General features: G+C 42.3%; 1 protein-coding gene across 1 annotated transcript; it reads left to right on the top strand.

Moving 5' to 3' along the window:
* The first annotated feature begins 1492 nt into the window (after positions 1–1492).
* Positions 1493–20105, top strand: PMPCB (peptidase, mitochondrial processing subunit beta). The gene is made up of 13 exons (XM_049783340.1): positions 1493–1603; positions 2690–2833; positions 4082–4168; positions 5102–5231; positions 6278–6476; positions 7426–7505; positions 10926–11038; positions 14391–14534; positions 15796–15956; positions 17942–18027; positions 19136–19224; positions 19858–19933; positions 20016–20105. The coding sequence occupies exons 1-13, from the start codon at positions 1505–1507 to the stop codon at positions 20075–20077; spliced, it is 1470 nt and encodes a 489-aa protein (XP_049639297.1). The 5' UTR covers positions 1493–1504; the 3' UTR covers positions 20078–20105.
* The last annotated feature ends 117 nt before the right edge of the window (positions 20106–20222 follow it).

Below are 20222 nucleotides of genomic sequence, written 5' to 3' on the forward strand. Positions count from 1 at the left end.
GCTCAAGTGGGTTCTTTATTCTGGCTGTCCAGGGCCCAGTGCCAGTCCATAACCGAACAGAGGCAAAGGACCTCATGGCTTTCTTTGTTCATCCTTATATACATAAGAAGGGGAGAGGGGGAGAGGAGGTAGGGATGATTCCCTTATGGCATAACATCCGCTGAGACATTCTAAGGTAGCACATGAGTTTAGGGTTGATATAAACTTCCTTTTTAGGTCAAAAAGGGTTGGATACAAAAAGCAGGTATAAGCATAGAAAATTACAGAATTCTGGTTACAAAATCTGACCTTTAAGTTCCATGAGCTACAGCGGTGGGGGCTGGTGTAACTAGTTGTTGACTTCCCTTTTCAGGTGGTTTCTATTTTTAGTTTCTATGTTGTTTCTAGCTTTAGTTTCTTAAAGGGCTACCCCAGCTACCTCCTGCTAAGTAGGAGATCTAAGATAAAACGAAAGAAAAAAAATTCAAAGCCAGGGAGGCTTTTTGGCAGAGCTGGAGGTTGTTTCGGAACTGGCATCAGAACTGTTAAAAAGCCTCCCTCATCCCGCCAACAAGCCCTTTATTTTCTTTTCTTTTTTTTTTGGGGGGGGGGTCACACCCGGCAGCGCTCAGGGGTTACTCCTGGCTCTACACTCAGAAATCGCCCCTGGCAGGCACGGGGAACCATATGGGATGCCGGGATTCGAACCACCGTCCTTCTGCATGGGAGGCAAACGCATCACCTCCATGCTATCTCACTGGCCCCAAGCCCCAGCCCTTTATTTTCTACTTAATCGCCCCCACCTGGAAGATCAGGTGGGATGACAGGCAAAGAACAATCTTACGGAAATACACTACACTTGGAGGCTGGACAGTACAGTGTATCCCCATAGAACAGTGAATAAAGCATTCGTTATGCAGGCAACACGGATTTGATCCCTGATGTCCCACATGGTCTCCTGAGCCCTCCAGTGCAGAACCAGAAGTAAATCCTAAGCATCGCTGGGTGTGCCCCAAAACCAAAAGAGAGGAGAGAGAGAGAGGGGAGAGGAGAGGAGAGAGAGAGGAGAGAGAAGAGAGGAGAGAGAATTATAGTTCACTTTCTGCCCTCCTTTATTTTCTTTTTGGTTTTCGAACCACTAGGTGTTTATGCACTTTGCTTAGGGATCACCATCAGAGGCAGGAAATAGAATAGGGTCTGCAGTCTGCAAAGTAAGCTCTTACCCCCTGCACCATCTCTCCTGTCCCTCCACTTTTTTCAGTTAATTTCGGTCCCCCATGGGTGATGGCTAACGGCTTTGCACCCATGCCTTTTCAAGGCGTAGGGGCCGGCTAAAAGTGACAACACAGCTTCAAGTCTAGACGCCCTAAGTGAGGCCTTCCTTCCCTTTGAGTGCCTACCACCAGGCCAGCATCCCTTCCAGGCCTGTCATTCCCGCCACGACTGCCAGATGGCGCTCGCTGTCCTCGCTAGGGCCCGGGGTCATGGCCCCGGAAGCAGATCCCTCCCTCGGTCACGTGCAGAGATGGCGGCGCCGGTGAGCAGGACTCTGGCTCTGCGGGCAGCGCAGCGGCGTCTGTGGACTGTGCCCGAGCGGCTCCTCGTCAGAGGCGCAGCCCGGCAGGTGAGCTCCTCGTCTTCTCTCTGGGCACAGCCGCGGGGCACGGGATTCCGCTGACGCCCCAGAGCCTCGGGCCGCGGTGCCCAAACGACCCGGCGGCGGGGACTTCCGGCCGGGACCGGAGCCCGCTTGGCCTCTGCGCGGCCGCTGCTGGCCACTTGCCGGGTCTGGCCTTGCAAGAGGTTGCAAACACCGGGGATGGAAACGTGCAGCGAGCACTGCTTCACAGCGCTGTGCTTCTGCCCCAAACTTTTCCATACCACCGCCAGGCTTTCCGTGAGCCCGGGGGACGGCCTGGCCTCCAGATGCCTCTTCCATCCCATGCAACTTGGATAGGTGTGTCGTGCCATTGAGCCACGTTGGTTCAGCGAGTTAGTCCTCGGGCTTTGGGTCCATTGAAGGGCTGGCTCGGGATGGATGCTGGGAGAAGCGGAGAAAACCGAGAAATGTTGGGGAGACGCCTACGCTGACCCTGGCATCTGCCCTTCTTAAGATCTGGCTGCTTTTGCAAGAGGGTTTAGCTTTCCTCCAGTAGCGGACGCCAGCACGTCGTTTCTGTGATATGTACCCGCCCCCTTCTTTCTTTACAGTTTTCTTTCTCCCAATTTTGCCGTCCCTCTCAAACTGTACGCTTCTGGGAGAGCTATTGAAATAAAAGCAGTTTCTGGGTAACTGCTAAAAGGGGGTGGGAATTTCTCTCCCCAAGGTCAGGCCCCTTATGCTGGCTATATATTTTGCTATTTTGGGGAAGTGGGCCCGTCTCATGCCTGACCTCTGGCGCTGAGCTCTGGGACTACTGGCCGTTCTCTGGCACCAATTAAGGTTAGGCTAGGGATCAAATTTAGGTTGGAATTGTGGGAGGCTTTCCTTCCTCTGTTATATCGCTCCAGCCCCTATGCTGGCTTTACAGACCGGTGTCTAAGCCGGGCCTAGGGGCGGGTTCGGGCCCTGGAGAAGAAATAAGCTTTCCGATGTAGGTTTGACTTTCTTGATACCTTTATCAGTTCCCAAATTTCGCCGTTTATGCTAGTTTGACGGTGATGGATAATCACGGGTCTTGCTCCCTCTCTCCCACCTGACTCGACCAAGCCCGCAGTGCTTTTGAGAGGAAGCAGATTCAGGAGTACCCAGGCCGCAGCGCAGGTGCTTCTGAATGTGCCCGAAACGCGGGTGACATGCCTGGAGAATGGACTCAGAGTGGCTTCAGAAGACTCTGGGATCTCCACTTGCACGGTAAGTGAATGGATTGGGGCCCACTTTCACAAAGAGTCTGCAGCTGAACCATGTAGCCATTTGCGAAGTAGTGGCAGTTACCTTGCTATGACAGGCCCAGCCCCACTTGGGCCCTTCTTCCCTGCCCAATGCAGATGTTCCCTCTTAGGTGGCAGTCTGTGTTCTAAGACCCTCTTAGTCCAGATGGGTTGGTGTCATACAAGGTGTTGTATTTGATCTTTAAAACAGTTTTCTGTGTGGTATGAACTGTCACATTCATTTCATTGTTGAAGAGCAGGGTTAGAGAAATTATGGGGCTTTGTCCAAAGTCATATAGCACATTCATGGCAGACCTAGGATTCAATTCTCAGTTTTCTGACAGCCTCTAATGCTCTTTATATTAATGGGGTTAAGTGTTAACTATACAAAGTTGAAATAGCTCTTTTCTGCTGAGCCAGCCTACAGATAACCAAGGACTGTAATCTCGCCAGGACCCACACCCAGTGCAGCTAATGACATGAAGCTCACCACATAGAGTGATAAGTGCAGTTAGAGAAATAACTACACTGAAAACTATCATAACAATGTGAATGAATGAGGGAAAAAGAAAGCCTGTCTCAAGTACAGGTGTGGGTGGGGTGGGGAATAGGTAGATCTGGGACATTGGTGGTAGGAATCCTGCACTGGGGAAGGGGGGGTGTTCTTTACATGACTGTAATCATACAACTACAATTATGTTTGTAATCACGGTGTTTAAAGATAATTTTTAAAAAAAGTTGAAAAAATTGGGCCGGGCGGTGGCGCTAAAGGTAAGGTGCCTGCCTTGCCTGCGCTAACCTTGGACGGACCGCGGTTCGATCCCCCGGTGTCCCATATGGTCCCCCAAGCCAGGAGCAACTTCTGAGCACATAGCCAGGAGTAACCCCTGAGCGTTACTGGGTGTGGCCCCCCAAAAAAAAACCAAAAAAAAAAAAAAAAGTTGAAATAAGAAACTGATCCTTTGTTGGCACTTTGGTGGTCATTGTGATGCCATAACATTGATAATGTCTAAAACAAAATAATTACTCCTTTGTGTATATATTTGTAGCTACTAATATTGTAGCCCAGTGACTTCTGTTTTCATATCTCATGGTTAATAGGAATAGTAGGTCTCAAGACACTTTGAGTATAAAGGTCAGAATTAATTTGTCAGTAAAAGGATTACCTTTACCCCTATATTCTACCTCCTCAAAAGAAAATGATGTATAATTATTCTTTGATTGGGTTTAGGTTGGACTCTGGATTGATGCTGGAAGTAGATATGAAAATGCCAAGAATAATGGTACAGCTCATTTTCTGGAGCATATGGCTTTTAAGGCAAGTTATAAGATTTTGTTTTATAAAAATGCATTTTAAGAGATAATAAGTAGAAACCCTTATTCTAAGGCAAGGAATGTACTTTCATGTCTAGCATATGTATTTTGGGGTGTTGGGGAGCCTCTTAAGTGGTGCTCAGGAAGTCCCATCCATCTCCTTGCAATTCTTGGTCAATAGGATTGGAAATCCAGTGCAAGGACCTGAGGATGCAGTGCTGTGGAGAATTGTATCCAACTTAGGGAACTCTGTGATGCCAGGAATGAACCTGGGTTGGACACATAACAGTCATATACCCTATTATACTATCTTCTAGAGCCAAGCATCTTTTATTTTTATTATGTAAAAATGTTCTTTTAGGGCCAGAGCGATGGTGCAGCAGTAGGGCATTTATTTGCCTTGCATGCGGCTGACCCAGGAATGACCACGGTTCTATCACTGGCGGCCCATATGGTCCCCCAAACCAGGAGCGATTTCTGAGTGTATAGCCAAGAGTAATCCCTGAGTGTCACTGTGTGTGGCCCAAAAAGTTCTTTTATCACAGATAAATATATGAAATAATTACTGATGATTTCTCTGTGGAGTTGAAACAAGGATTTTTTTCCTCAGTGATGTTAGCATGATTTAAATGTATTCCACTACTTGTGATTTTCTTGTTGTTTGTTTGTTTGTTTTGGGTCTGAACAGTTCTCAGAGCTTACTCCTGACTCTGCATTCAGTAATCACTCATGACCGGGTGTGGGGGACCATATGGGATGCTGGAGATCAAACTTGCATCTTCCATATGCAAGTCACGCACCTTACCCACTATCTCTGTAGCCTCTATTTTAGAAACTTGATGTACTTTAGAAATCAAATTTGGCCCCTTGTGTAGAGCTTACTTAGGCTTATGTCCTCCTTTTATTTGTTTTGTTTATGTCCTCCCTTTTATTTCAGGGCACCAAAAAGAGATCACAGTTAGATTTAGAACTTGAGATTGAAAACATGGGTGCTCATCTCAATGCCTATACGTCCAGAGAGCAGACTGTGTATTATGCCAAAGCATTCTCTAAGGATTTGCCAAGAGGTACAGATAAGTGATTTTATTACAGATAAGTGATTTTCTTGAGGGTTCACAAGTAAGCTAATACAGCTTTTATTATTTCTGCTGTTAACAATTAAAAAACCCCTAGACATGTGAGGGAAAACACATGAGTGAGGAAGCTTCTGTGTTATTTCTTCAAATATAACAAATTATATCAAATATTTACGGCTGTAATACGTTTCCAAACCGACCTACACAGTTTACTGGAAAGTAATTCCCTAGAGCCATATCTATATAGTGGAACCTTTCTCATTGCTTTTAGTCTTTGATACAAACGCTCTTGGCCCACGTAGTCCAAAATATTTCATCTGGTAGAGCCCAGCCTGAAGTTCAATCCCCAGACCCTAAAGGGTGGCTCTGCTCTGATTACTCTTGAGCATCTATCAAGCTCTCACTACTTCTGTTTCTTCTTTCTTTTTATTTTCTTTTTTAGTTCCTGGTGGTGCCTTATCCATGAAATTAAAGCCATTCTTCACATGATCATCTCCCATTGTCATATGATTCTATTCTTTAAGATATTAGTCATTTGAGCCTGCCAGGAGTGATTTCTGAGTGCAGAGCCAGGAGTAACTGGTAAACGCTGCCAGGTTGCCTAAACAAACAAGTGTTCTGCATTTCTGACAACTTGTAACAAATTTTCTCTCCAGCCCATTTGAGCACTGGTTCATTTGGTGAAGGGCAGAATGTCCCAGGATCAAGCCTAGGGCCTCACATATGTGAAGCATGTGCTCTACATTGGGGTTCATATTTCACATTTATTTTGGGGACCACCGGGGACATAAAGATGGCATTGCTCAGCTTCTGTGTGGAAGGCTCCAAGTACAGCCCTTTTAGCTTCTTTTTTGACCCCTTGCTTTCTATATTTAAATTTTTAATAGTGTCCTTTTAGGTATATTAAATACATAGGAAAACTTATTTCTTCTTAGCTTGATCATTTATTCAGTATTGAGAGGTGGTTATTATCATGCTAGTTTAGCCATTTTAATAGCAATTTAAGATTTTTAGTGTTATGTTTTATTTTCAATTAGCTGTGGAAATTCTTGCTGACATTATTCAAAACAGCACTTTGGGAGAGGCAGAGATTGAACGTGAACGTGGAGTAATCCTTAGAGAAATGCAGGAAGTTGAAACCAATTTACAAGAAGTTGTTTTTGATTATCTTCATGCCACAGCTTACCAAGATACTGCACTTGGTAGGACAATTTTAGGACCAACTGAAAATATCAAGTAAGTATAATTTTCAAATTTCGTGGGAGAAAATTTAAGTTGTAAAAATTGACATTGGGTCTGGTATGATAGCACAGTGGGTAGAAGATTTGCTTTGCACACAGCTGACCTAGGTTCAATCCCCAGCATCACATGTTGTCCCCTGAGCATGCCAGGAGTAATTTCTGAGCGCTGCTAGGTGTGGCCCCAAAATTACCCTTCCACTAAATTCACATTGATAAACATTCAAAAAGTCTGTTTTTTAATTGGAGTAAGGTACAGCAGCTAGGGTGTTTGCCCCTTGCATGTGGCCAACCTGGGTTTGATCTCTAGCACTGTGATCCTATCAAGAGTGATTTCTAAGTGTCGTCAGAAATAATCCCTGATCACATCTGGGTATGGTTCCCTGACTTTGGGGAGGGAGTGGGAAGTCTGTTTCTGAAAGTAATTTCTGTCCCGTCTCTGAAATTGAAGTTTTACTTTTATCCATTTAACTCCCCTGTGTTTGGGCTTATAGTTAGTTCTGGAATAAGTACTAAGTGATGGTATGAAATCTCTTCAAATTTTTTTCGTGTGAGAGAGAGAGAGGGAGAGGGGGAGAGAAGAGAGTGAGAGAAAGAGAGCAAGAGAGAGAGAGGGGTATCAAATCTCTTTAATTTTTTTTTTTTGTGCCTCAGGGCTTCTGGCTCAGTGCTCAGGGATCTCTCTTAGCTGGGCTCTTGATGGCTGGCCACTTGGCCAGGTTCCTTTCTTTTCTTTTTCTTTTTTTTTTCAGGTTCCTTTCTTGCTGTACTAGATACTTCTGTATATCTCTTTTCTGAATGTATTTACCTTGAGATACCCTTAAGATCCATCTTGTTTCTTTTATATTTGAGTTATATATACAAAGATTGTTAATTTCAGTTATAAACTAGATCTGCTTGTTAACTTTCTTTTTCTTTTAATGATGCTTTTCTCACTCAATTTATAGATCTATAAATCGTAAGGATTTAGTGGATTATATAACCACACATTATAAGGGACCAAGGATAGTACTTGCTGCAGCTGGAGGTTAGTCCATTTAAATTTCTACACATTCATCAGTGATGGGTTTTTGGTCTGATCCTATTGGGAGCTATCCTAAAATTTTATTTACAGTGCATGTTGTAAGACTAATGTTACCACATTGTTGTTCGTGTCTTTCTCTTTTGTAGAGTTTGTTAAAATAGAAAAACTTAAGAACTCTCCAGTCTCCAGTAGATAAGTACACTCAAATTGGCATGTTCTTGCAAGAAAAAGACTCATGAGTGAACTGGGAGTCATGACACTTGGAAGATAATAGTGTTCTGTAGCTGGGGAATCTCTTTATATTTTAAATGATTTCTCTAGAATGCCAGCCCTTGTCAGACATTGTGTAGATGATTCATTAGGTCAGCCAGTTATATGAAAAGAAGTACAGAGAGTTATAGAAAGTTTCATGGCAATATAAAACATGAGTGGCAACTGGACATACCTCCCTTGGGAACATGTTAAGCTGGTAAATGAAAGAAAACTACTATCAGGTTTTGCTAGACTTCCTGGCACTCTGATTCTAGGCAGTTTGTTTTAGTGGTTTTAATATTTTTCTCTCCCTTTTTTGTTTTTTTTTTGTTTGTTTTTGGGTCACACTCAGCAGCACACAGGGGCTACTCTTGGCTCTGTGCTCAAAAATTGCTCCTGGCAGGCATGGGGAACCATATGGGATGCTGGGATTTGAACCACCATTGATCCTGCGTTGGCTGCTTGCAAGGCAAACGCCCTACTGCTGTGCTATCTCTCTGGCCCCCTTTTTTTGTTTTGTTTTGTTTTTTGTTTTTTTGGGCCACAGCAGTGACACATAGTGGTTACTCCTGGCTATGTACTCAGAAATCACTCCTGGCTTGGAGGACCATATGGGATGCCGGAGGATAAAACTGCAGTCCATCCTAGGCTAGTGCGGGCAAGGCAGACACCTTACCACTTGCACCACCGCTCTGGTCCCCTCCCCTCTTTTTTAGAGAATATTTACAATGTATTCTTTTGTACACAGTTAATTTTTTTTTAGTTTGCAAATAATAATAAATTAACATTTTAGTTGTCTTGGATAGTTACCGTGTTTGCCGGCGTATAAGACAACTGGGCATAGAAGACGACCCCCTAATTTTGCAGTTGAAACATAGGTATAGGCCTATATTCGCTGTATCAGACAGAACGTTCCTGTGCTGCAACTGTGTGTACCACAGTGAGTCAATCACAACAAGCAAAGGTTCAAAGGTTATACTGGAATAGACTTCCTCTCTGACTCTGGCCAATCTGAGCAGGCTTTTGACAGTGTAGATTCGGGTCCAGAACATTTTCTAATTTGCATGCATAAAAAGCCTGCTTGGATTGGCTGAGTTAGAGAGGCGGTCCGAGCAGCCTTGCAGTGATTGGTGCAGGATCGAGTTGGAAAATTGGTTTGTGGCAATATTCAGACAATTTTCGTTTAGCGGCATATTGAAACATTTTTTTCAGGATATACTCGGTGTATAAGACGACCTCAGATTTTTCGGTTGACTTTTTTTTGTTTCAAAAGTCGTCGGAAAATACAGTACTGATATAATGACATGTGAATGATGAAGATAATCGAAATAGGGTTAAATACTTTTTTTGATTGTAAGCCACACCCAGCAGTGGTAAGGGACTACCTATAGTTCTGTGCTCAGTCACTCCTGGCAGTACTGATGGTCCATATAAGAATACTGGGGATCAAATCTGGATGATGTAAGTCAAGTGCTTTAAACCTTGTATCATCTCTATCCTCCAGACTTGAATCCATTAAACATATTCATTGTGTGGCTCTCCGCAAAATCATGCTACCTTTGTGTAGAACAAGGGGTGCTCACAGACTCTAACATTGTTTCTGAAGTGGCTAATGCTGATCCAGCATTTGAAATGAGAAAGCCATGGATTAGATGGGCACAGCTTAGTTGGTTGATGTTTCTGCCAATATTGGATACCATGTAAACAAAAATTTTTGTCATAGTTTATTAATTTTGTTGTTACTGAGTTATCTTAATTAATGACTTGTCCTAGATTAGCCTTATTTTTTTTTAATGATGTTATGCCTATTAAACTGAGGGACTTATCCAGTAAAATAGGCCATACTTAGCTTTTTGTTAGCTTGGGGCCTTTTTGGCTGTGCTTAGGGATTGCTTCTGGCTCCTCTCAGAAATCACTCACTCCTGGCTGATCAGGAGACTATATAGGGTTTCAGGGATAGAAATGAAGTTGACCATATTCAAGGTAAAAGTGCCTGCCGTGCTGTACTACCTCTCTCAAACCTATGGCAGAATTTTTAAAAACATATATACATGCCTAAGTAAGTATTTATCTGTGTTTGGATAATATGATACAGAATCTTAATAATTTTTTTTTTTTTTTGGTTTTTGGCCCACACCCGGTGGTGCTCAGGGGTTACTTCTGGCTGTCTGCTCAGAAATAGCTCCTGGCAGGCACGGGGGACCATATGGGACACCGGGATTCGAACCAACCACCTTTGGTCCTGGATCGGCTGCTTGCAAGGCAAACGCCGCTGTGCTATCTCTCCAGGCCCCAATCTTAATAATTTCTAAGTTTTGGAAAACACATAATGTTTAGATAGGGAAGGATTTATTCAGAAATGCAGATAGCTTTTTGAGTTCTGACAGCAAAAATGTTCATATTTTCTGTTTAAAAAATAACTTGTTAATGGTGCCATAGAGATAGTACAGTGGATAAGCAGCTTGTGTTGCACGAAGCTGACTCGGGTTCAATCCCTGGCATCCTATATGGTCCCTGAGCACAGCCAGGAGTAATTTCTGAGCACAGAGCCAAGAGTAACCCCAGGGCATTGGTGAGTGTGGCCCCAAAATCAAAAAATTCAACTTTTTTTCTTGCTAGTTTTCAGTTTAAGACATTTTAATATGCTAATTTAAATGATTTTGTATGGAAAGTGTTACTGTAGTTATGGGGTCTTCCCAAGCAGGTTCTCATTGCTGTTAATGTTAGATAAAGGACCATCAGGACTATACCCATCAGTGTGTATGTCAGTATATACCAAGGGCTCTTTATGGTGCCAGGAATTGGACTTGAGCCTTCACATAAAAGGCTTGTGCTCCAACCCTTTGAGCCATATCCCTTGCTCCAGGAAGTGGTGTATTTTGTTTTTATTGGGTGGGGGACATACCTAGCAGAACTCAGGGGTCTTTACTAGCAGGGCTTTGGGGATCATGTCTAGAGCTGAATATAGAACCTGGGTCACCTTCATGCAAGCTAAGGACTCTGACCACTGTTCTCTCCAGCCCCAGAAAGTGTTAACTGTCCTTACCTGTGAAGAATTTGTTGATGAAATCTGTCAGCCAAAGAATGAAAAAGCTGCCTCAAATCTTTTACAAGGTGCAGTGTGATATTGCTCTTAAATCTAATTATAAAAAATATTTTCCTTCAATTTAGGAGTTTCACATGATGAATTGCTCGAGTTAGCGAAGTATCATTTTGGTGACTCTTTGTCTTCACACAAAGGAGAAATACCTGCTCTGCCTCCTTGCAAATTCACAGGAAGTGAGGTAGGGCAAGTGTATTCTAGCTGGTATCTAGTCATTTGGATTCCATGTTTTTTATTTTTGAAGATTTGTACAGGATATGTGGATAAAACTGGAAATCAAAGTTTCAAAGTGAAACAGAAAAAGAAAGAGTGAACTCATAGCTTATAGTCCTATTATAAATTAATTGGCCACCTATTTTTCTTTCTAAAGAAGCTACATTTTTTTTGTTGTTGTTTTGGGCCATACCCTGCAGCGCTCAGGGGTTACTCCTGACTCTGCACTCAGAAATCATCTCTGGCAAGCTCAAGGGATCATATGGGATACTGGAAATCTAACCTGGGTCTGTCTTGGCTCAGCCACATGCAAGGCAAACGCCCTACCGCTGTGCTATCACTCCAGCCCCAGTAAGTTAAATTTTAAGGGACATAGAATTTGGTCTTTGGTAATATGCCCATCATATATTATCTGGTATAAAGTTAATCTTTTTATTTTAATTTTTTAATGCATTACACAGTTGCTCATAATAAATTGTTCCACCACCAATGTAAAAATTCCCTTCTCTGTTGTTCCCAGATTCCCACCCATTCCCAAGCCTGCCTCTTTGGCAGGCACAAAATAATACATTTTATATTATTTGTTTATAGGTAAGTGGTAATTTATATGTTAAAAAGAGTAGCAGTAATAATTTGTGAAAATTAACTTATCTTGGGGGTCAGAGCAATAGCACAGGGGATAGGGCGTTGACAGCCAACCCAGATTTTATCCCCAACATCCCATATGGTTCTCTGAGCACCGTGAGGAATGTCCCCTGAGCACTGTCAGGTATACCTCCCCCCAAAAGAAAGAAAGTTAATGTACTATTGAGGTCATTAAATCATCAGAAGATTTGTTACTAGTTGATTTTCTTTTTTTTTTTTTTTTTTTTAGTTTTTGGGTCACACCCAGCGGTGCTCAGGGGTTACTCCTGGCTGTCTGCTCAGAAATAGCTCCTGGCAGGCACGGGGACCATATGGGACACCGGGATTCGAACCAACCACCTTTGGTCCTGGATCGGCTGCTTGCAAGGCAAACGCCGCTGTGCTATCTCTCCGGGCCCACTAGTTGATTTTCTATTTATTTTGTTTGTCAACATCAGGTGTCTAAATCGGTGTGTTCTGCTGGGATGATAGTACTGAAAAAATTTGGAGTTACTTTGTGGCCATGTATGTGGCCATATGATCCAGGAATTCCAAATTCTCTAATATTGTAGTTTTTGGGGTGCATGGTTTTGGCTGCCAGGGCTTCCAAAATTATGAGAAGTTGGAGGGAGGGTTCCTGCATTCACTCTAAAAACGTCCTGGTGGTGTCAACTTAAAATCTGGCATAGCTGGTATTGTCTTAATTAAATTAACGAGTCCTAGAGTTGTTATGGGGATGGTGAGGCCTTTCTGAGCTTAATCCAGCTCTGGGCCTGAAGGTTGCAGGGTAAGGACGGACAGATTCACAGTCACATGAAGTTCCAGGAATCAGCCAGCTTTATTTCACAGTTCCTACCGCTATGTACACCTCCTCACCTGGCCTCCATACTAAGCCTTTTCCTAACAGCTACTTCTCTGCTCCTTCTGGCTCTCTTGGCCTCTTTCTCCCTTTCAGCTGCTTTTTCCAGGCTTACTAACTGGCTTCCAGGCTGACTAACTCCCTTTGGTGATGCTACTGCTGCTGCTTCTTTGATGGTGCTCAATTGCTAATGCTGAATCTGATGATGAATCTCTGATGATAATGCCTGTCATATACTTCTCTCTCTAACTCCTTATCACCTTTCTCCACCATGCACACTCCTCTATCCGCCCATTCCAGGTGTGGGCAGTTCTGATCATTCAGGTGGGATAAATAAGAAGTTGGGGAGGGGATACCCACAGCTGGAGTCTTGGTTTGGTTAGCATCTCTGCATGGTTGAGTGGTGAAGCAGAGCCATTGGCAAATTTCCAACTATGGGTAGTACAGCTGGCATGGGGCTTTGGTAGGGTAAAGACTCAGTTCACTCTCTTCCCAATACTGCATCGAGTAATGTTTTTAAAACATTTCACTTTCATGTTTAGGTTTACTCTTGGCTAAATTCTACCTACGGTATATTTCTGGGCTGTCTGTTAAGAGACAGATCTTGCAGATAATCAACTACAATAATTTTATTTTTTCCTTTTGCATTTTTGTTTTGGGGTCACACCCGGCGGCAGCGCTCGGGGTTTACTCCTGGCTCTATGCTCAGAAATCGCCCCTGGCAGGATTGGGGGACCATATGGGATGCTGGGATTCGAACCACCATCCTTCTGCATGAAAGGCAAATGCCTTACCTCCATGCTATCTCTTCGGCCCCTCCTTTTGCATTTTTAAAAATTATTTAAACGTTGTATATTATTAGCTTTAAACTTATTTGGGGCTTATTTTCTTACTCTGTAGAAAGAAGGTAGAAAGAGGTCTGATGTACAGCATTTGCTTGAAACTGCAACTGTCATTGTTAGTGAAAAAAAGGCTTGTGTTAATATTATCCTACATTGATTTATAAAACAAATCTAGGGTAACAAATACAGATTGGTTCTACCAGTGGGAAAATGTAAAGCTCCTTTGTTTTTTTGGTTTCTGGGCCACACCCAGCAGTGCTCAGGGGTTATTCCTGGCTCTGCACTCAGAAATCACTCCTGGCAGGCTTGGGGACTGTATGGGATGCCACAGATGCAAGGTAAACACCATACCTGCTGTGTTATCACTCCGGCCCTAAATGTAAAACCTTTTGAACAGTTCCACTGTCTGGTAGCTGTGTTTGTAGTATTTGAAGTGGAGGTCGTCTTCTGTCCTAAATCATGAAATTCTTCAAGATTAAACTCTATAGCAGTGGTCCTCAAACTTGGCCCGCAGGCCACATATTGTATTTGTATGTTTTGTTTCTTCATTGCAAAATAAGATATATGCAGTGTGCATAAGAATTCGTTCATAAGTTTTGTTTTTACTATAGTCAGACCCTCCAATGGTCTGAGGGACAGTGAACTGGCCCCTTGTTTAAAAAGTTTGAGGACCCCTGCTAGTATAACTATTCCTGTAACTTAAAAATCTAGAATAATTGAACATTTTAATTCTGGATCAATGGGACTAGCTGAAATTATGTCATATATAGTGGTAATCTTTTTTATTTTTTGCTTTTTTGGGCCACACCCATTTGATGCTCACTTAGCGCTCAAAAATTGCCCCTGGCTTGGGGGGATTATATGGGACGCGGGGGGATCGAACCACAGTCCTTCCTTGGCTAGCGCTTGCAAGGCAGACACCTTACCTCTAGCGCCACCTTGCCGGCCCCTATAGTGGTAATCTTAATCAGTTTCATTTTTTTTATATTAACTAGATTCGATTACGGGATGACAAGATGCCTTTAGCACATATTGCAGTTGCTGTTGAAGCTGTTGGTTGGGCACATCCAGATACAATCTGCCTCATGGTTGCAAACACCCTGATTGGCAACTGGGATCGTTCATTTGGAGGAGGGATGGTAAGTGATTTTTAAATGTATTGGACATTTGTACTATGGATTTTCATGTTTTAAATCTTGGATTGCACCTTAGGCCAGAATATTTTACTGTGATAATTTTCAAAATTTGAATGAAGATAGAATTAAAGGTTCTATGTCAATGATAATATCCTAATAATTTTAATAATTATGCTAAGGTTAATTTCTTTGTTTTTCAGGAATGTACACTAAACAGTAAATATGACAGTTATTAGGGAATTTAGATAAATGGATTTTTTTGTAGTATTTTTGTAAATTTTTCTAAGTCAAATTATTTTAGAATATAGATGTGTAATATATTAATTTATATTCCAGTATATTTATTTGTACTCTGAGAATTTTAGTAAAATGCAGCAGTGTATTATTTAGAAGGGATACAAAGGGTCAAGGAGATAGCTCATGTGGTAGAGCACCTGCTTAGGAATTGCCCTGGCAAAATTGATTAATCATGGGCCTGGCAATCCTGAGCAATAAACTCTCAGGCGTCTCCAACCAGATGAGACCTTGCTGGGAGTAGACCCTGGCTCTTAATCTCCACTAGCCTCAGCGAGAGACTAGACTAGTGCATCCTCTTCAAAAACAAAAATTGCTTTAAAGGCCTGGAGTGCATACATGGCCTGCACTAGGCCTTGTGTTTGAGCTCTTGTATCACATGACCTTCTTGCTCAGTGCTAGGTGTAGCCCTGGAGATCTTAAATAGTAATGAAACCTTTTCTTCAGAAAGTCCAAAATAATAAGTTGATGCATGTTATATCTTTTGCATATGTCAATGTAGTACATTAATGACAAATTGTTTTTATAGAAAAAAATTTTTTAGAGAATGTATTGGTTAGTCAGATAAGTAAAAATCTCTCTTACTGAAATTGATGTTTTTTGTTTTTTTTGTATTTTTTTTTTTTTTTTTTGGTGCCATCAAAGGCCGTGCTCAGGGCTTACTACAAGCTCTGTACTCAGGGCTTACTTAATCCTGCCTCTGCACTTAGGGCTTACTTCTGGCAATCTTGGGAAATCCCATGGGGTTCTAGGGATGAATCTGGGTCAGCTGCATACAAGGCAAGTGACCTTTTGTCTATGATATTGCTGCAGCTGTCTGATTGAATTTTAACTTCATTAAGGTATTATTAGGTAAAACCAACAAACTAGATCTCCTCTCAAGGCATTAACTATTTTCTGTACCTTTCTACTTATGGGGAATGTAGTTATATATACCTATAGTTGTTTTAGACAGTATTTTTCTTTACAGAATTTATCTAGCAAGCTGGCTCAGCTCACGTGTCATGGTAACCTCTGCCATAGTTTCCAGTCTTTCAATACTTCGTACACAGACACAGGACTATGGGGAATTTATATGGTTTGTGAACCAACCACTATTGCAGATATGCTACATCTTGTTCAAAGAGAATGGTGAGAAAATATCATTTGTCTTGCTTGGAATTCATATTGAGAAGTTTCTTCTTGATAATATTTGTATTTAATCAAGAGATCTCAACAGTGGCAATGACTGCCATTATCCTAAATAAAGGTCACACTCTTTGTTTTGGTTTTAGAGCCACACCCAGTGATACTAGGGTTACTCTTCACTCTACTCTGGAATGATCCCTTTTTTTTGGGGGGGGGGGGCCACACCCGGCAGTGCTCAGGGGTTACTCCTGGCTGTCTGCTCAGAAATAGCTCCTGGCAGGCACGGGGGACCATATGGGACACCGGGATTCGAACCAACCACCTTTGGTCCTGGATCGGCTGCTTGCAAGGCAAACGCCGCTGAGCTATCTCTCCGGCCCGGAATGATCCCTTAATGTGCTCAGGAGGGTAGGGAAGCCATGTGGGATGACAGGGATCCAACCTGAGTTAGCTGCTTAGAAGTGCTTTATTGCTGTGCTATCTCTGGTCCCAGATATGATTCTTCTAAGCCACATATGAAGCAGATGGAAATTCATTCCTCTTCAACCAGATTAGTTTACTCAATTTTTTAAATGATTTTTATTGTGACCAAAGTGAATTACGAATCTTTCACAGTATTTAAGGTACATAGTGACAATGAATTAGGGTCATTTCCACCACTAGTGTTATCCTCCCTTTACCTATTCCCAGCATGCATCCCATGTCTCCCTCATTTGCCCCCCAGACTGCTAGTGTAACTGTTCCCCTCTGTGTATAGCTTGTTGTAGATTGGGTATTGATTCTATTGTCATTGACTTTGGGTTTGGTGTTTAAGTCTGATCATTTTTTATTTCCACTCAATGTTCATGACTGTTTGGTCCTTAACCAGATTATTTTAGAAAAAACACCAACTCGAAGTCTGGGGGAAATCCCTAAGACTTACCTGGTTTGGAAGGATAGTGTTATATCTAGTTGCTGTTGTTAAGAATAAAAAATAGTATTATTTGAATCGTAGTGCAAAAAAAAGAATTTAAGGGGCCGGGCGGTGGCGCTGGAGGTAAGGTGCCTGCCTTGCCTGCGATAGCCTAGGACGGACCGCGGTTCGATCCCCCGGCGTCCCATATGGTCCCCCAAGAAGCCAGGAGCAACTTCTGAGCACATAGCCAGGAGTAACCCCTGAGCGTCACAGGGTGTGGCCCAAAAACCAAAAAAAAAAAAAAAAAAAAAAAAAGAATTTAAAATGATTTATGCTGGTTCTGTCCTCTTTATTTATTTATTTTGGTTTTTGGGCCACACCCGGCATTGCTCAGGGGTTACTCCTGGCTGTCTGCTCAGAAATAGCTCCTGGCAGGCACGGGGGACCATATGGGACACTGGGATTCGAACCAACCACCTTTGGTCCTGGATCGGCTGCTTGCAAGGCAAACGCCGCTGTGCTATCTCTCCGGGACCAGATAAGCTGTTTTTTTGAGAAACTAATTAGCTAGTCATTTGTGAAGTCTCAAAATGATTATAGTATTTGTTTTTATATTGTATTATTTATGTTTTTTAATTTCTTGTATTGCCTTCCAATTTCTCAAAAACTGTCAGTGCTGTTATAGTACTTAATGGCACCTGCTTGTAAAATCACAACCAGTTGTCTAGTGGTATGTGGTACTTTGGGTGGGCTACCAAGGTTCTGGAGGTCTGGGGAATCGACAGGTAATTCTCGGCCAACTGTTGTGCTCTGTGGTTGTGGTGCTGTTTGAGCACTATGGTGCTGGGAATATCTAGGCCACCCTGGTGATGCTGGGAATTGAATTTGGGTAGGTGCATACACCCTAACTGCTATACCATATTCTGTTCCTTGTCACTTTTTAGATCAGTGTTCTCAGTTGCTGTCCCTTTTCCTGTCAGCTGATCCCTAGTCTTACGCAGGGCCCAGGTTGAGAAACACTTTAAAATTATTAACTCACAAACATGTTACATTTAAATTACTTGACATTTTGATTCCTTCAATTGATTCTTAGGATGCGACTTTGTACAAGCGTCACTGAAAGTGAAGTTGCTCGGGCCAAAAATCTGCTGAAAACAAATATGCTGTTACAACTAGATGGTAAAAACAAAGTTCTTTTTTCATACACAATTGACTTTTGAACATGGGAAGTAGGTCACAACCTGCTGGAATTTACAGGTTACTCCTAGCTCTGCATCTAGAAATTTTTCCCAGTTTAGGGGACCAAATGGGATGCAGATCAAATTTGGATTTGGCCACAAGTAAGGCAAAAATGCCCTAACTTTTGAACTATCACTCCAACCCTGGAAAATTCTAAGACTTCTTCATTCCCTCAAAACTAGACTTCTCCTGAGGGGTGGGGATAATTGGTTTTAGGGTCTCTTCCCATTATGAATCTCACAGAGCTTCAAGTCCTTTAGTTTCGTTTTAAAAAAAAATTTTTTTTTTTTTTTCACCAGGGTGGAGGGTGTAATTTGGTCCTCACCAAGTGGTGCCAGTATGGTAGGGCTTACTCCTGCCGGACTGCATTCAAAAATCATTCCTGGCCATGCTCAGGGGACCCTATGGGAGCTTGGGATAAAATCTGGGTAGGCTACATCACAATGCAAGCGCCTTACCTACTCTGTCTTCTCCAGTCTTGAGTCTAGTTTTTTGAATTGTGAGTCATGCCCTATTTAGTAACTTTGGGAGGAAATCATATGGGATGCCAGGGATCGAACCCGGGTTGGCCACATGCAAGGCAAACACCCTACCCATTGTGCTGTCACTCCAGTCCCAATCATATAGCAACTTTTAAGGATAAATGATTTATATGCTTATTTTATATACTTGTATATTTGAAGTTCTTATTTGTGTATGCTACACCCAAGAATTCATCCAGTTGGCAATCAGTTGAATTAATGGTCATGGCACTAAGAGTAGAATTTTTTTGTTTGTTTGTTTTTTGGGTCACACCTGGCAGCTCTCAGGCTACTCCTTGGCTATGGGCTCAGAAATCGCTCCTGGCAGGTTCTGGTGGGACTAGAACCAGGGTCCGTCCTGTGTTGGCCTCATGCAAGGCAAACCACCTTACTGCTGTGCTATCACTCCAGCCCCTAGTGTAGAAACATTTTTGTGCACATGGATGGTGCAATTTAAACCCACGTCTTGAGGGTGAATATAGGCTGACATACAAACCAATACTCAGTTTTTCTTTTCCTTTAAACAGGTTCTACTCCAATATGTGAAGATATTGGTAGGCAAATGTTGTGTTACAATAGAAGAATTCCCATCCCTGAACTTGAAGCAAGAATTGATGTAAGTTCTTAGATATTATTGATAGACTTCTAAGTGACTCTGTGGCATTGGGCACTGATCCTCCTGCACTGAAATCAGTCTTTTGAGCTCTTTCCAGCCCTTACTGAGTCCTGTTTAAAAATATCCTCGGTTGTGGGGCTAGAGTTTGTACAGGGGGGTTAATCATCTGACCCTGATTCAATGTCCCAAACCACATGGTCCCCCAATGATTTCCAGATATAGAGCCCCTTGGAGACCACAGAGGACTTAATGGGTGACCTTGTTGATTTTCACCACCACAGGGCCCAAGACAAGATGCTTTTGGTCTTTGCACTCCACAACTAGCCTGGCTGGCTGAAAATTATAGGGTCTCTTCAATAGTTTTTTGGTGACACTCCCCAAATAATTCAAAGATGATACTGGGCTGAGGAAGAGAGTTATATAAGTGAAATGTATACGTGTGTCCCTCCAAAAGATCCTAGGCTGATATATTTTATAAAATCTTGCCTGCTTTAACTCTAATATATTCCAGGTATAGAAGATTAGGAGAGAGAGCTTAAGTAATAGAGCATGTTTATATATAGCATATTCAGGACTCTGCTTTTGAGGTCAACCACCAAAAATAAAATGATGCAGTATACTACTCTTTTTTAGGCTGTAAATGCGGAGACAATTCGAGAAGTTTGTATGAAATATATTTATGATAAAAGTCCAGCTGTTGCTGCTGTTGGTAAGTCTGACACCTTTACACTATGCAGAAAAATTTAACACATTACTTCAGTTTTAACTTAACCTTTCCTCTTCAACCTCAGGTCCCATCGAGCATCTACCAGATTTTAACCAGATTCGCAGTAGCATGTGCTGGGCTCCGTGATTAAAATGCTCCTAATCAAGATATATAATATGTAATGTAGTTTTTTATATATGTATATACTCATGTAGGTTTTTAGCTATACTGTATCAAACTCTTAGAGGATACTTAGAGGAAACAACATATTTTCAAATTGTCACAGTATGTT

This window comes from Suncus etruscus, chromosome 1 (assembly GCF_024139225.1).
Source record: "Suncus etruscus isolate mSunEtr1 chromosome 1, mSunEtr1.pri.cur, whole genome shotgun sequence".
Lineage (NCBI taxonomy): Eukaryota > Metazoa > Chordata > Mammalia > Eulipotyphla > Soricidae > Suncus > Suncus etruscus.

Bases quoted from the DNA above. Each gene is read 5' to 3' on its own strand.
- PMPCB (XM_049783340.1), top strand. From the start codon at position 1,505: ATGGCGGCGCCGGTGAGCAGGACTCTGGCTCTGCGGGCAGCGCAGCGG. The intron at 5,232-6,277 runs GTACAGATAAGT...ATTTTCAATTAG, and splicing joins CTCTAAGGATTTGCCAAGAG to CTGTGGAAATTCTTGCTGAC. The intron at 19,934-20,015 runs GTAAGTCTGACA...CTTCAACCTCAG, and splicing joins TCCAGCTGTTGCTGCTGTTG to GTCCCATCGAGCATCTACCA.